The 18,094-nt window shown below is 36.8% G+C and overlaps 1 protein-coding gene across 1 annotated transcript in view; it reads left to right on the top strand.

The window, feature by feature from the left end:
* Positions 1–18,094, top strand: part of SCEL (sciellin) — a 211,663-nt gene that overhangs the window by 171,607 nt on the left and 21,962 nt on the right. Inside the window, exons 26-32 of the mRNA XM_077750066.1 lie at positions 4,648–4,707; positions 5,347–5,406; positions 6,524–6,583; positions 8,983–9,045; positions 12,430–12,489; positions 12,632–12,691; positions 12,850–12,906. Of these exons, the coding sequence (XP_077606192.1) occupies positions 4,648–4,707; positions 5,347–5,406; positions 6,524–6,583; positions 8,983–9,045; positions 12,430–12,489; positions 12,632–12,691; positions 12,850–12,906 (420 nt within the window). The remainder of the gene's footprint in view (positions 1–4,647; positions 4,708–5,346; positions 5,407–6,523; positions 6,584–8,982; positions 9,046–12,429; positions 12,490–12,631; positions 12,692–12,849; positions 12,907–18,094) is intronic.

Raw genomic sequence — 18,094 nt, 5'->3', positions numbered from 1 at the left:
TGTGTGTGTGTGTGTGTGTGTAAGTGTACGCATGTGTGTGCGTGTGCAAGTCCTGTGTGTATGTATAAATGTATTTGTCTATATATAAGTAGTGTGTATGTATAAGTATGCGGGTATAAGAGTATTTATGTGTACTCATCAGGGTTCTCCAGAGAAATGGAAACAATAGGATAAGGAATGGGCTCATGCTCTTACGGAAGCTGAGAAGTCTCATGCTTCATAGTCGGCAATCTGGATATCTAGGAGAGCCACTTCCAGCCCAAATCCAAATGCCTAAGGATCAGGAGAGCTGATGGTTTAGCTTCCAAAGCCAAGAGATATCTTAGGTCAATCAGTCAGGCAGGCAAACTCCATTCTAACATAGTCTTTCTGTTCCACTCTAATCCTCAATTGATTGGTCACAGCCCCTATGTTAGGGAGGACCATTTGCTTTACTCAGTCTACAGATTCGAATGTTTATCTCATCCCCAAACACTCTCACAGACATACCCAGAGTAATGTTTGACCCAATATGTTGGTTTTCTGTGGCTCAGTCAAGTTAACATATGAAATTAACCATCAAAATGTGTGTACATATAATGTATGTGTGTATATAGACATAGTATAACTACAAGTAAATATATGCATGCGGTATGTGTGGATATTTGTAAATTTGTTTCTGTGCAAACAATGCGTGTACATATATAGCACTTTTGTGTATAGCATGTGTATGTCTACATAGTGTAATTTGTAAAGATGAAGAGCTTAACAAAGTGTTAAGTTTGTTAAAAGAGTTCTCCTAAGGGTGCCGGGGTGGCACAGTCTGACTCAGTCTGGGTTAAGTGTCTGACTCTGGATTTCAGCTCAGGTCATGATCTCACGGTTCCATGAGTTCAAGCTCTGTGTTGGGCTCTCTCTCCTTCTCTCTCTCTGTCCCTTCCCCTCTCACACACTCTCTCTTTAAATATAAATAAATAAATTAAAAAAAAAAAAGAGTTCTCCTACCCATGAACTGCTAAGTAAATCTGGAAAGCTTATGTCCTTCTGCTTTTTATTTTTTAAAAAGCAGATGGAATATATTTGAAACTGAGCTTCTTGGTATGTTGCTGAAAACAGTGCACCAAATAATTCCATGTGGTTTCCTTTGAACTTCTTTCCATTCAGTTAACTCAGTACATGATATTATTAGTTGATTCTAAAATGTGTCACTGATGCCTGCAGGCCTAGTCAGCAGCGCAAGGCTCAGCTAGCTGAAAAGCTGGTGTGCATACTGTCAGGCTGTCCTGTTCTCAGCAACATGACATGGTTGGAGGCCAGCAACCCAGGGAGTTAGAGACTTGTATTTGCACCCAATCAACTGAGAAGAAAGCATTGATTTCCTTGGCTACATGCATGGTTCAGGGAGGTGCACATAGTGAATGTGCACAGGGAATCCAAAAGACCTGGGTTCAAATTCTGGTGTGGTCATTTGCTAGTTCTCATGCTTCAATTTACTCACCCACAAAATAGGGATCATAACCCTATCCTGCCTGGCCTATAGTAGCTATGAGAAATTGTTAGGAATAATAAAGATTCAGGTGAATTATGTCTTCTTAATGATTCAAATATTTAATTTACTTTGATTCTCCAAGAAAAATCCATGTCTTCCATGCTAATTTTTATTTAAAAGAGTATTTCAAATAGTCTCCTATTGTTTTTCATATGTTGCTGTGTGACTGTGTGCATGCCTATATGTGTATACATGCAAATAAATTTGTGTGTGTGTGTGTGCTTGCATGAATGTACATATATGTACAGGTGCACCTTTATGTGTGCACCAGTCCACATGCAAATGAGTATGTGCATGCTTTTACAAATGCACCTGTGTGTGATTGCATAACAATGTACACATGCTTGTGTGTACATGGATATATGTATATCTATGCTTTTGTATGCATATGAATACATGTGTACATGGATGTGTATGTGTGTGCACCCATGTGCATGTGCTTGGGAGTATGCACAGTGTGTGTCTGTAGTTGCAGAGAACTTTTAGGGACAATAGTTGTCTTTTTCTTTTACTACACATAATTAAGTTCTGTAGACTTTTTATTTTTTTAACTTGAAATTTTTTAATGTTTATTTATTTTTGAGAGAGAGAGACAGAGACAGTGTGAGTGGGGGAAAGGGCAGAAAAAGAGGGAGACACAGAATCTGAAGCGGGGTCCAGGCTCTGAGCTATCAGTACAGAGCCTGATGCAGGGCTCAAACTCACCAACTGCGAGATCATGACCTGAGCTGCATGAAGTTGGACACTCAACTGACTGAGCCACCAAGACGCCCCTACTTTTTTCTGTTTGATTTTGAGAGAGAGAGAGAGAGAGAGAGAGAGAGAACTCAAGCAGGGGAGAAGCAGGGAGAGAGGGAGACACAGAATCCCAAGCAGGCTCCAGGCTCTGAGCTGTCAACACAGAGCTGGATACGGGGCTCACTCATGAACCACGAGATCATGACCTGAGCTGGAATCAGACATTTAACTGAAAGAACCACCTAGGTACCACTGTAGATCTTTTAAAAGTAAAACCAAATCCTGCTCCCTCTCTTATTAAAAAGTACAATGTTTTTCCATTTTAGGTAGAATACAATTCTAACCCTTAGCAATTATCCTTTCACTTGTTCAATAAAGTCCAGCCAAATTGATCTTTTTTGTATTCCTGGCTCATTCCTGCCTTAAGACTTCTGCATATGCTATTCCCATTCTGCTCTACCCTCATAATGTCATTTTCTCAAAGAGGTCATTTCTGACCATCAAATATAACTGTCACCACCCCCTCCTCCAACCCCAAAACACAGGCACCAGGCACTCTTTTTAATTTTCTTCAGGACATGTATTGTTATTTGGAATTGTGCCATTTATTTATATGCTTGATTGTATTGCCTGCTTCTTCCTGAGTTAGAATGGAAGCTTTGTGAGGGCTAAGCCTATGTTTGCATTATTCACAGGTATCCATAACTATTTGTGGATTGAAAGAATGAATAAACACTGAGGATATATATACACTATGAGGCATTGATTCACACAGTTTAGCTCAAAATATTATTTTAAATTGCTATCTTAATTAGCACACTCTTCTGTATTAATCTGATTTATTTTGAGATTTAAATAACCCATCACTAATATGTGCTTTATTTAATATGTTTAAAGAGATCAAGTTCTTGGCAATATAATCAAAGCTAACTCCAAAATCAACACAAATATTACAAGGGAGGGGTTGCAATGCTTACTGTTGTGTTATTTTTTTTGAGTACTTCAAATATGAAAATAGAATCCTGGAAATTTTTTTCTTAGACTCTGGAATTTAAACCTCACATACTTCATTTAGGTAAAAATCAACAAGAGATTTAAAAATATCAACAAGCGAGTATTCTGGGGGTAGAATAGCTGCTTCTTTCAGGTTGTTTCATTTTGCATGACAAAAGTCCATACATTTTTTTTTTTTTATTGCTGCTTTTACCTTGGTATATACATTCTCATACATCTGGATACAAGTAAAAACTTAAGTCAACATCTAGTTGTTTTAAATACCTGTATCTGTAATGTTGTATAGATGCAACCTCAGAGACTTTGTGACACAATCTTAGTAGGGCCACAAGACATGGAGAAACAGGGTGTAAACATACCTTCTTGGGGGGATCCTGGGTGGCTAAGCACCCAACTCTTGATTTTGACTTAAGTTATGATCTCACAGTTTGTGGGATAGAGCCCCATATCAGGCTCTGCACTGACAGCATGGACCCTGTTTGGGATTCTCTCCCTCTCTCTCTCTCCCCTTCCCATGCATTCTCTCTCTCTCTCTCACTCTCTCTCTCTATCTTAAAATAAATAAACAAACATTTTTAAAAAGTAACTTCTGTGGATGTCCTTTACCCATGTGGCATCCTCCGTAGATCACAGGGCCATTGACTTGTGCTGCGTAGGTGGAAAATAGAAACAATAAGAAAAGCAAAATTCTGTTAAGGTCAGAAACAGAATAGTAAAAGAAACAATAAAATACTGGCATGTTAGTGACTACATGGGTTTTTTCTTATAGTAAACATATTTTACATTTCAGAACTCTATAGATTTTAATCTTTCTATTGTTTGTTGTCAACATAACTAGTCAAAATTTGTAGTTTTAACACATAGTTATAAGTGCCAGATGTAGATACCAGGTTCTATATCATGGACTTTAACAAGTTTGTATATTAATCTAGTCTTATGAATAGAAAACCTACTAATAAATGTCAGTTTTCCAAAATATGGATTCTCCAAAGTTGATTTTAAATTCTCAAAGCATGTTGGAAGCTGATATTAAGAGAACATGCCTTCTGAAATGTTCCATGAGATGCATAGACTATTAGAAAATGTTTAGTGCACCTGGCAAAGATTAAGAGCATGACATTAAATGAATCACAATAGAAACAGAGTTCTAGTGCCGTATTTGTGATTGGCCTAAAGTCTCCATGATTAAACTACTGTCTCACTGAGTCTGAGAGATGTATAAATCCCTACATAGTCAAATTTAACAGTATTCCATCCTTTGGCATGATGTCAGTAAATGTTAATATAGTTTCTGAGTTTTAATAAATAGTTTTATTCATTCAGTGTTAATCTATCACTAATTTCATCATTTCTTCAATGTTTTAAAGGGGCCAGAGCCTTGACAATCTCATCAACATGACCCCTGAAGTTAACAGAAGCAAGGCAGGGTGAGATTATGTCGTATTTTTCTTCCTTCCCCAAATGCATCAATTTGTGGCTCTCATCAGAGAAGCTATGTGGCAAAATCTTTGGATTGGAATCAGCAAGTCTGAAATCTATTACTTCTCAGTTGGATGCCTTTGAGCAAGTCCCTTGAACACTCTGAGCTGAGGTTTCTTTAGTCATAAAATGAGGGTCATGTCTGTTCTACCTTTGTCACTTGATTGTTGTAAGGGTCAAATGAAATAATGGATATAAAAATCCCTTAAAATCAAGAAGGCACCAAAACTGGAAATTATTACCAAAATATAGTTTAGTAACAGCTACAGTGTTGGATTAAATACTTGGGGGGAGGGGCAGGTGACAGTTTTTACCAAATCATTATACAGTTCCTGGTTGATTTTTTCAAAACTCAATATTGCTCTAATGTTATAGTTTTACAGAGGGTAAATAAAAATTTGAGCCAGTATATCAATGATTGTATGGAGGTCAAAATTATACTTTTTAAAATTAAGGGTATAGACTAGTATTGATTTCTCTCAAAATGTAAGAGTAAAATTCATCTTGAACATATATATCTTTTAAATAAATACTTAGTTCATTTAATTCCATTTTTACTTATCATTTTTGTTTTGTTTTGTTTTAAGTTCCAAAGATCTTGATAACCTCATCAAAGTGGTTCCAAGAACAGGAAAAATTGTGCAAGGGTAAGTTTTAATATGCTTCTAGTATTTTGTTTCACACATACCAATATTTGAAAACATAACTGAATTAACATTTTAGCAAACTGACACTGAACTCAACAATAGTTCAAGAAAATGTGACCTCCATGACCTCATGTCTAAAATGGTAAAGATTTTGGTCAACTAATTTTTAACATAATGGAGGTAACCTTTGATTAAGTAGATGTACAGTTGATTTCCAAGAATGGACAAGACACTTTATTGCTTTGTTTCTTTTTATTTTTTTTAAGTGTATTTATTTTGAGAGAGAGAACATGTGCATGTGTGCATGAGTAGGGGAGGGGCAGAGAGAGAGGGAGAGAGAGAATCCCAAGCAGGCTCTGTGCTATCAGTGCAGAGCCTGATTCAGGGCTCAATCTCATGACCCACTGTGAGATCATGAACTGAGCCAAAAGCAAGACTCAGATACTTAACTGACTGAGCTATCCGGGTGTCCCAGTTTGTGTGTAGTTTTCTTAAGTGGAGGATGGCATAGAAGAGGTGAAAGAGAACTAGATGGGAGACTATAGATTTGGCTCTAGGTCTGGCTTTGCCCTCACTAACTGTGTGAAATGTGATTGGTCCCTTCTCCCAAATAGGGCTTCAGTGTTCTCATCCTCACAGTAAGGAAATTGGACCAGATGCTGTCTAGTCACTCCAAAGCTTATTCAGTTACTAAGTTCCAATACAATGGTTGTATCATGGAAAGTACATGTGCTCTTGAGTTAGATACTTAGCCTCCACCTAAATTTCTGTGTCTCAGTTTTTCCCTTTGTGAAAATGGGATGATAATACTCCCTATATTGGATGATTGATTAGGATTAAATTATATAAATCATGTAAATCACTTGAACAGTGCCTGGCATATCATGAATTTTTTAAAACCATTGACTATTGTTTATTATTTCTATGCAGCTATAGTTAGGTCCAAATATATATATTCATAGGACTGAAACTTTCAATCCTTTGAGATGAACTCTATGTTTATAAGTATTTTATAATAAATATTTTTACAATAAAAAATGGTTCTTAGTTTAAATAAATATTGCAACCACATGATATAAATCAACTACTGATCTGATCATTTCTTCCATGTTTAAAGGGGCCACAGTCTTGACAGTCTCATCAAAGTGGCTCCTGAAACAGACAGAACCAACCAAAGGTGAGGTTCATGGAACTCTTCTGTATCTCTGGATTTTTCTGTTTAACTTTAAAAAATGTAAGAAAATTCATTGTCTCACCATAGAGACAGACAGTGATGTGACCCAAAATTAATAGCTGTGTTAGAAACCTGGTGTTCAAGTCCTTGCTCAGGGCTCCCCAGCCATGGGCTTTAATGGAGGATAGGGATTTTCTTAAAATGTCTCTTATCAGTATGGGATTTGTGTTCCATGCTTGAGATTCCAACATAATTCTATTTCAGTATAATAGTTCCACATAATAGGATGCAATAATTTACATGACGGGGTCTGTACATGATAAAATTAGTTTATAAGTTAATTGTAAAGATTAGTTAAATGATACAAATATTTTTGGCTTTTTTCTCTTTAGGGTATATAACATATTGTCCAATAAAAAGGTATATCATATTAGGCTTCTTGTTTAGACCTTTGATCTTAGTGTTGGCATGAGAGCTCATTGTAATAATGAAATGTCTCTTTAGAGCTATGATTATCTATTTGAGTGCTTAGAATAAAAGCAACTTATGTAATTCAAAGTGCAATTATGTAACATGAAGTGCAATTCTGAAGTGATTTAATTAATATCTTAGAGTAGCCTCAATGTTACAGATTCACATTATATATATTACCTGCATACCTTAGATTAGGAAGTATCTCTGTTTTCTAAAAGTCTCAGGTTATGTTGTTTTGCTGGCTTGCTTTTGTTTTTGTTATTTTGAAGGGGTTGGAAATGGGGAACACATGGAAATCATAGATGATTTTATATTTCTGTAGTTTTCTTTTGTTTGTTACAACCTCTCAAAATAACCTAAATGCTAATTCTGCTACAAAATGTAATATGGAAAATCAAAAGCTCAAGAGTAATTTAAATTTGAGGTTGTGTTGAAAGAAATAAGAATAAAACTAAATTTAATGCTCATATGTACATAATTGTGTAAGAAATGAATTCATAGCCACCTGCTTTTACATAGGACTAAAAAGAATTCAAGTAATAATAAAGTTTTAAATTGGCCCCAATTACTTAATTTAATATTCAAGTTGGATAAAATGTACACATTATTATTGATTTTAGTTGATTTTACCACCTATTGCAACTTGCAACATTTTTTTAGGGCCCAAACTCATTCCCTCAGCAAACACAAGGTAGGTTTTACCAAGATTATTGGTGTTTGAGCAAGTCTCCAATTTCTGCCAAAAAATAAGACTAATCACAGGCAGAGAAGGACAAATACCATATGTTTGCACATATAGGTGGATTAGGAGGAAGTTAATGGAGGAAGATGCGGGAGAAGAAGGGGAAAAATAGTTGGGGAGAGGGAGGGAGGCAAACCATGAGAGACTCTTGAATGCTGAGAATAAACTGAGGGCTGATGGGGGTTGGGGAGAGGGGAAGGGAGGTGATGGGCATGGAGGAGGGCACTTGGGATGAACACTGAGTGTTATGTGGAAACCAACTTGACAATAAACTAAGGAAAAAAAGTTTGTTGCAGGCTACTGCCAAAAAAATAAAATAAAATAAGACTAATCATTTGGCTAGGGGCATTCTGAAAGGGGACATGGAAAAAAATGAGAACAGATTGATTTGTTGATTAAGTAGTGATGTTGGATAGACTCTTCTTTTTCCATGTTTCAATTTATTTCATTACAACGCTGAAACAAATTCTGTATAATTAGCATTTGACAAATTCATTTTGACACAATAATAGCATAACTAGATCATTACTGTAAATTTATAGTAAATAAATTTTAAGTTCATAAAGCCAAATAAACCAAAGAATATTGGCTTTCTACTCTTTTGCAAACCCAAAGTTTGATTTTTAAATGACCCAAGAAGCTTGGTGACATAACATTTTTATACTTGACTTGAATATTTTTAGATAATATTGAATATATTTCTGTCTTCTTGAGGAATTAAGACTCATTCTATATGGGGTCAAGAGTCAAGAAATGCATACCAAAGTAAGGCTAAGCTCCGTCTCAGGATTACTGTGATGATGTTGGTGATGAGCATGGTGCAGATGTAAGCAGTTACTGTCGACAGAAAGACAGGATGATAGTTGGAAGGAGCATGAGGTTTGGGGGTCCAGTTGTTATGGTTTCAAACCTAGTTTGTTCTCAATGGCTTCTTCCTACGGCCCCCAAAGAGTGCCTTACCTTCCCAGAAACTCGATTTCTTTATTTGTAAAGGGAGGATGGTAATATCTACCTCAGTGGGTTGTTTTGAGGATGTTTTAAAACTTTGTGAAGTAGAAACTCAGTAAACTTACTACTTTTATCTAGGATCCCATTGTATGATTTACATGTGTCAAAAGAAAAAATGTCAGTCATAAAATTTGCTGGTTTCCAACTGAATTTGACCTTTTATTTTATTTTGTTTTAGCAATAAAGCAAGTCTTGATGAACTTATTAAAGTAGGCCCCAAAGCTGTCAAAAATATGGCCGGGTAAGAGAAAGATGTTAATTTGTTTGTTTTGTTTTGTTTTGTGTGTTTTTTGGTCCTAAAACACAATACGAATATAAATAATTTATAGTCTTTCGTGGGCAGACTGGATATAGGTCTTGAAAAACCATCACGATTTTGATATGTCCCAGAAATATCTATTTATTACTAGCAAGAAAGAGAGGTAGCTGAAGAAAATAGTATGCTGATGTCTTTACTTCTTTCCACCTCAAGTGAAGCAGTTGAAGAGACTGATGAACATAGCTGATCTATGTGCTACATTTGTTTTGTTTTTTTCTTTATAGTATTGATGTTAATACCTTTGTTTCTTGAACTGATGACAATTTATGAATAATAGTTAATTCCTAAAAAGACCTAGAATACTTTATTAGATTCAGTAGCAGCAATACCATTTATTTCATTTTATAAATTATTTTCTGGTAGTGGAAATTTTATGAAGTTTATTGTTTCTTAGATGGTTTGATGCTCTCAGCAAAGGTATGGACCTAAAATTTGTTTGTTTCTTTAGGCAGTATCTGTAAAAGAACAAAACTCACTTTTCATCTCTGGGTATATGAACACTTTTATACTGTTATACACTATATACATATATTGATTTCCCTTTTTGAGTTTAGTTGGTACATATAAAAGTTGCAAAATTTTAGAGATGAAGGAAAGAATCCCAGAGAACTCCCAGCCTTGTTTGAACAATTTTGAAAACCCCTGTTTCAGTCAAACTTATTCCATTTCTAGAAGAGGAAACAGACTCAGAAATGTTAAGTGATCTGACCAGGGTCATAGAGAAAACTAGTGGAAGACTGATAGTAGTTCTGTGATCTGTTAGGGAGTGAATAATTATGGAGAACCTACTGGGTTTGAAGCTTACAACTAGGTATCATTAGTTGCACATTAGGTATAATTATAGGCCATGGACACCAAAAAGACAATTCAGTAGACATACTCAATCTTATTAACAGCAGGCAATTATCATAGATTAAAGCTAATTATGTAGTGGGGGGCACAGAGATGTTACTCCAAGAGAATAATAGGTTGTCAGTTTAATATATTACATTTTGGAACACTCGTACTGCTTTCTGAATATAGAATGCATTGTCAGTACATTGCATTTAAAAAGGAAAAGAGAGGGGCGCCTGGGTGGCTCAGTCGGTTAAGCTCCAACTTCGGCTCAGGTCATGATCTCACAGTTCGTGGGTTTGAGCCCCATGTAGAGCTCTGTGCTGACAGCTAGCTCAGAGCCTGGAGTCTGTTTCAGATTCAGTATCTCCCTCTCTCTCTGACCCTCCCCTGCTCATGCTGTCTCTCTCTCAGAAATAAATAAAACATTAAAAACTTTTTAAAAAAAGAAGAGTTGGACACCTGACTGAGTCACCCAGTCACCCCTAAAATGTATTTCTTAAGGCACTTTATGAAACAGTAACTTGAATACCACTGTTCTAGGTTATTGCATAAATGAAATTTTCTGTGTTCATCAGAAGAGTGAAAATGGAAGTTCTCATGATTGTGTATGCAGCTTACCCTAATCATGTTGGCACACGAATGCTATATGTAGTTACATTAAAAAATATTGTAGCCTTTGAACACATTATCTTCTCTACAAAGTCTTACTCTTTGTACTTTTAATTCTAATGTATGAAATTAACCTCACTTTATTTTTTTTTAATTTTTAATTCCAGTACAGTTAACATACAGTGTTACAATAGTTTAAGGTGTACAATAACCTCACTTTAGAGATCATTGTCTTTTAGACACAGTTTAGCTTTATACTAGATTTTGCAATCAATTTATACAAGGAAATTATATTTTGGATAGCTCTCATTGGATAAGCCTTCCTTTAATAAATAGTGTTTGTAGACACTAACTGATTACCTTTAATTTCGAATACTATTACTGAAGATAATTCAAAACAGTGAAAATTCAGTTAGCAGCTTGCTGTCTACCACGGAAATCTGAGAACAATGATGGAAAGAAGAAAGTGAAACCAGGGTCTGGGAAGCACATTCTATGGAAATCCTAGGTTTGGGGGAGGGAAATACAGACCTTTTCTTAGAACTTATTGGTAATGAAGCTCTAAATGGCTCCTCTTCAGCTCTTAACCTTGTTTTAATCGTTTTGACAAGTAAAATGTCTCTTATTTTTATATAAGGAGAAAGGGCCTCTGGAGGGAGGGGGGAGGAGAGATAGCAGGTTGCTGTCCAAAATGGTTATGTGGAAACTAATTTGACAATAAACTATTTGTAAAAAAATGAAAAATAAAAATGTTAAAATACTGAAAAAAAAACCAAAATGGTGCTGAAAGCAGTAGTCTCACTCCTGTGATTTCTTCTTTCTTTCTTTCCTTCTTTCTTCCTTCCTTCCTTCCTTTCTTTCTTTCTTTCTTTCTTTCTTTCTTTCTTTCTTTCTTTCTTTCTTTCTTTCATGTTTATTTGTTTCTTTTCTTTATTTTTGAGAGAGAAAGAGAACACATGTGCATGTGCATGAGTAGGGGAGAGGCAGAGAGAGGGAGACAGAGAATCTCAAGCAGGCTCTGCACTGTCAGTGCTAAGCCGGACATGGAGCTTGAACCCACAAACTGTGAAATCATGACCTGAGCCGATATCAAAAGTTGGATGCTTAACTGACTGAGTCATCCAGGCACCCTGGTCCTATGATTTCTTGCCATTATAGGCTGTCATATTTCTCTGCATAAATATTAAAAAGGGGTTTACAGGAACACACTGAAAAATCACCACTTCCCAGCCCTTAAGGTATGACACTGAAGCAGTGAATGGCAGCAAACTATGTGGGAAGAAATACTGTTCTTGACCAAGAAAACTGGTGGGGCTTCAAATAGGAAGCAGAGCATGTAACTAATTTGACCATGAACAGCTGAGTTCAATTTAGCTTTTTAGTCATTGGAAAGGAAAAAAAGTCACGGTTTTGATGGATTGCTAGAATGCTCTTTGCCAAGTCTTATGCTAAGTCTAATCCCAATTTTAGAGCTTATTTTAAAAAATATCTTCAGTTGGTGAGTATTATTTAAAAACTAACAAGGACAAGGACATTAAAATCAGCTTGTATCCTCATAATGTTAAAACATTGCAGAGGGGTAAGTTGTTAATGCCCAGATGTTTGCTGTGAACTCCTGCCAGCGTGCCCTCGTAGATGTGCTCTGGCTATGAAGTATGTAAAGTCAGAGCAATTTCTCTTTAGATCCAGCATAGTCTGTCCCCGCAAATTAGCTAGAAAACTTGTTTCAAGGCTGTTCTATGCCAAACCAGTATGTCTCATGCTAAACGAGAAGACAGCTAATCCTTTCTTTTAATTCCAACCAACTTGAACCTGCATTATCTCTAACCCAAGCTGCTTTAATTTTTTTTTCACTTAAAGAAATCGAGATCTTGATAAGCTCATCAGAGTGAGTCCTGAAACGCTCACCAACAACCGAAGGTAATAGAACTACATTAATTTTTGTGCTTTGGGCAGGAAGAGTATTTTGGTTTATTATTATTTCAAGCAGATTTATAACCTTAATGCTCCTGCCAAAAGAACTTTACCATTAACTTTCTCTCCTTTATTTTTCTATTTAAAGAAACCAGGATCTGGATAACCTCATCAGAGTGAATCCTGCAGTCACTGGAAGCAGTCAGAGGTAATCAAATAAAATAGCCATTTCATGTTTTCATCTGTCTGTTGCCCCTGGGTGCAGTGGATTTATAATGCAGCTTTATTGACCTAGCACAAACAAAACCTGTCACTAATCTGAATTTTTTTTGTTTTGTTTTGTTTTGTTTTTTCTGTTTTGAACAGTCAAGCCTTGGACAATCTCATTAAGGTGAAATCTCCAGCTCTCAAAAACACTGAGCGGTAAATGACTTTGCCTATCTTGAGGTGCTCTTAAGGTTCTAGTTAGGAATTTTGTTTCTTTCTCTCTCTCTTAAACAAGGCTTTTATTGGTGTGCCTGGGTGGCTCAGTCAGTTAAGCGTCTGACTTTGGCTCAGGTCATGATCTCACAGATCATGAGTTTGAGCCCCATGTCTGGCTCTGTGCTGACAGTTTAGAGCCTGGAGCCTGCTTCAGATTCTGCGTCTTCCTCTCTCTCTGTCCTTCCCTTGCTTGTGCTCTGTCTCTCTCTTAAAAATAAACATATAACAATTTTTTTAAAAAAGAGGCCTTTTATTTTTCTTTAGTGTTCAAATGAAGACACAGTTCTAACTAATGTGTCTCCTGTCAGCAAGGAAACATGTTGAGCTCTTCTGGAATCCCACTATTTGGGACTCAGTTCTGTACTTTTTATTTACAGGAGTGCAACTCTGTGTTTGTGGTCTGCAGCGTGTTAGGACTGAAATGAAAACTGAGTGCAATCAAATAAGAGGAAAAAGTATTTCAGAGAAATTGAACCACATTGGTGGCTTATGTGGATGACTATAAGAGCATCAGAAGGGATATTCAGGGTCCTCAGCATTACAGATCCACGACTCGTGTGGGCTCACAGAATATTACAGCAGATTTTAACCTTGAACTTCCATTTTGAGTTCTGCAAATATATTATAAATTACTATCTTTATGTGATATCTGTATCTTTCACCTAAAGAGCCTTGTTAATAGATAATAAGCTAATAATACATAATGCAACTGAGTACATAATTATTAGAAATTTGAATTGTCCTGCTGACCTGAAATGTTATCATTATAAACATAGAGCTGGGAACCATAGTTTCAATATTCTAAGATGAGGAAAGCAAGTTAACATATGGAAAAGTGCCTTGAACCCGCTGGGGGAAAGAAGGCAGTGTAGTACACTCACTGGCCCAGCTCTTGCGTCTCCTAGTTTGTTGTCTCCATTAGGGCATGATTTTGCTGTTTCTGCTTGTATTGTTTTGTCACTGGGGTGCTCGGGTCTTTGGAGGAGGGAGGCACTGCCACAGAGAAAGTAGCACTTACTGGGCCCCTGTCGTGGGACTGGCAATTTATGTACATTCAGTCCTTACAACTACCCCATGAGAGATATATTCATATAGCCTACTTTATAGAAGAGGAGAGTATAGCCCAAGGACATTAAATGACCTTCTGAAGAAAGAAAACATGTCCTGGATCTAAACTCAAGTCCTTCTGATGCCTAGAAGAAAAACAAAAAAATCTGTGCCTAAAACAGCTCAGACTCCCATCTTCTTTCCATCCTTTATACTCACCACAGTCCTTCCCATTCTAAATCCCCCTCCTACTCTGCAGTGAAAGGAATACAATTACATACACTAATTCTAGCAAATAATCACTTAAGTGACAGGAAGAATAGAAAGTATTTACCTCATAGAGGTTCCCTACTAGCTGAGATAACAGCAGGTCTTGGTGTCAACCCTGCCACTGACAATTGTATGGAAATATCTTTGTTATGTAGAACCATTTCTTCATAGTGGTTTTGGCTGGGATGGATTTTTCTTTTTATCAGTAACAGTATTAGGAGGTTCCCAGCCATGTTGGAAGTGATTAGGTTTAATAACCATGTGCAGAATAACTAACAGTGGCTACTATAGCTGACTCCTCCCTCAGTGTCTGATTCCACAAAATGTACTTCTCTCTCATACACACACACACACACACACACACACACACACACACACACATACACTTTCCCCCTTTTTTCACTTTCCCTTTCTTCCCTCCCCCACTCTGGCAAATGTGCTATGTTGACCGACCATGGTAACTTTCTGGTAAGAGCTCTGTCTTTCGCTTATTAGAAGATGCCAATTTTATAAAAAGGTAGTTTGTATTTCAGCAACTTCTAATAAAATATCTATAGAAAGAAGACATTTTCCTTATGTGGATAAGATTCCTATAAAGAGGAAATTTTAAAATATTGGCCATCTTGTGGCTTTCAGATGGAAGCTTGACCCATAAATCTAACCTGAGCAATGTCTGAGTCCTCTTTGGGAGTGACACCAGATTTAATGATAATCAGCCAGGTTATCCAAGAATTAGAGCAGAACAGACAGACAGGAAAGCTGCTTATTTGAAAAAAGTGACTTCATTCAATGAGCTCAGCCACCTGTAACTAGAATGTATCTACCCTGCCCACTTGATTTTAATGGGTAAGGAGAGGGGGCATTTTAAAGCATCTCCCAGTGGAATAACAGCCACAGGCAATTTTACATCCAATTCAATGTGACATGAGCACTGATTATTTAATAATAGAACAGCAGTGAATTAGAGTCCTTTTTGTGTGACTTTGCTGACATTTCCAGCAGCTGTATATGTAATTCACTCTTAGGGGTGGAATAAACTTTAGTCATCGATCAGAATGTAAGCAGGTGTCCCTGAGCTCCTTCTAGGAACACAACAACCTGAACAAATGCAAATGTATAGAGAATTTTCATTTATTCAGGGAGAAACTGCATGGCTTTTTAGCAATGACAGCTTCACATTGTCATGAACCAACATAAAAAGGAGACATTCAATTATCTGCAGCCTATAAACTTCTGTTCACAAATGAAAGTTGAAAAGCAGCTAGTGCTGCCAAGGCCTTTACAGTTAGAGAATGTATCCTTCATCTGAAGTAGAAAAAGGATTCTGAACTATTTGTATTATTATACTTCTGTAATTTTAAGGGCTTCCTATTTCCTAAGACATATACCTGCAAGTTTTTAGTATTCCAAAAAGAGAAGAGTTTCTTCCTATCTTCCCATTGCAGATTTCTTATATTTCTGCTCCAGGAAGAAAGCTGGGGGAAGGGGTAACCTTGACTCTCTCCAGTGCTTCATTCTCCATAATTAATAGATCACTCGGCATGTTTCTATCTCAGGAACTAAGATACTTCATCTTCCCTGATACTACGATAACCAGATTACAATTCGGCCTCCTAATTGATCCCTCTGCTTCCAGTCTTGCCTTCTGCCCTTCAGTCTATTGGCCACACTGTAGAGTGATCTTCCCAAAACACAGATCTGATCACATCATTCTGATTAAATCCTCCAGTGGCTTCCCATTGCGGTTGGACAAGGGCCATACTCCTTAACCTGGTTTCCAAAGCCTACCTGAACCTGCCTTCACAGGCTTTCCCCACCTCTACCTCCCGTGATGCTCCCTCCCCCACACAGAAACCCCACGTATCTTTCATTGGCATTGCATTGATAACAGGCCCCTAACCTGGACCCACCACATCTGTGTCATATCCTTCTTTTAGATATTCTCAAGCTCTCTGATCTTCCTGTCCCAAGCTTTTGTCTCCCAGAGGGAATTATTATTTAATCATCTCTCCCCAACTATAAGATTTTTGAGGGTAAGGATTGGGTCTGTCTTGTTCACTTCTTTATTTACAGCATAGAGCACAATGCCTGGCACATATTAGATGCTTAACAAATACTCTGAATTAAAGGCTAAAATCTCAAACTAATCAAGGACCTTTGGTCATCCATCCAGATAAAGCTTATTGCTTTCCAGCTCTCACATTCTGAACCCCCACAAGTGAAACTAGAATGAAGGAATCTGATATCTTATGATTGGTCTGCTTGCTGAAGCCAATGACTGTCTCTTGCTCATGACATAACCTGAATCAACCGTGGTGATGAATTAGAGCCACTAAAATTCTTGAGTACATCTTACATTTAAAATACCTACATTGTCCAATTTCCTATGGACCTGTTAATTTCTCTAATATAAAATATTTAAGACTTCCTCATTGAAAAGAACTATAAAGATATATAAAACCAGGCCCATTTTGCCGTGTCAACAGAGCTGAAGAATTATACCACTTATCTCACTGTATTCTGTACTCCTTTCAGAGAGACAAATATTCCTTTTGAACTAAAAAGCTTAATGCCTAAGATTTAGTTCTTGGCATAAAAGAAGTGCCATAGTAAATTTTTTATATGGAGGCTCTTAATTTTGCAAATGTGTTTGATATCCTACAAGAGCAATTCAAGGAAGCTGTAGAGAGAGAAACATATTGCAGCTTTTAATAAATACCTCCCACACCCTTGTGAGAGAGGAAGAGCAGTGGTGAGTGAGCTGCTAACTTTCTCTCATGAAGAGCTTATCTTGAGAAAAACTGTATAAAAGCAGACATAGTAATGGGGCGCCTTGGTGGCTCAGTCGGTTAAGTGTCCGACTTCAGCTCAGGTCATGATCTCACGGTTCATGGGGTTGAGCCCCACATAGGGCTATATGCTGACAGCTAGCTCAGAGCCTGGAGCCTGTTTCAGATTCTGTATCTCCCTCTCTCTCTGACCCTCCCCTGCTCACTCTGTCTCTCTCTCTCTCAGAAATAAATAAAACATTAAAAAAAATTTTTTAAAAAGGAGACATAGTAATATCTATTCATTTTCTTAATCTGCTCTATGGTGAACAGTGGAAAATAGATATTGCTGTAACAAAGATAAATGCTTATATTCAAGATTTGTGCTATGACTTTACATAACAGATAACTTATTCCCCACCCCCAATTTTGAAAGCTACATTTATAAAAGCATGGTTAGGTGCAAAGGTTAACAAAATTTCTTTCTAGCATTCCTCACTGTATCCACAGAGAATTAGTGATTTTTCTTGGAGCTAATTCCAACTGCTCATAAATGTATACAGTTATAAGGTCTTCCTTCCACTGCAACTGTCATAGAAAGGGTTTGGAATGGAGGCTTTGCTCCACCCTGCTGTATGTAGCTGGGCTTCTATAAAAATCTACTTGTCACACTTTGGCTCACAGCTTTTCATTTTCTACCACAGTGTAAAAACACGATGCAATAGATGTGTTCTTAATTAAAGAGTGGGAATTTATTTTTGTATCCTTCAACTTGGGAACTTTATGTGTAATCTGAACTTTTATTGGATCTTCTAATCTAGCTGATGACATCAATCAGAGTGAGCAACCAAGGCAAACACACAACATGTGTTTCATTTTGTTTTACATATTAGTATAGATTATTCAGAATAAAATCTTATAATCCACTTTATCAATTTTGATATGTGATGCTGTTTAATAAAAACAACAAAAATTCTATGAAGCCACTAATATGGTTTATTTTATGATTCACAATTATACCACTTTGGGCATATGCTTCTTTG

Source organism: Crocuta crocuta, unplaced genomic scaffold (genome assembly GCF_008692635.1).
Source record: "Crocuta crocuta isolate KB4526 unplaced genomic scaffold, BGI_CrCroc_1.0 scaffold189, whole genome shotgun sequence".
Classification (NCBI taxonomy): Eukaryota; Metazoa; Chordata; class Mammalia; order Carnivora; family Hyaenidae; genus Crocuta; species Crocuta crocuta.
Note: the sequence above shows the minus strand (reverse complement) of the source record. Positions and strands in the feature narration are given on the sequence as shown.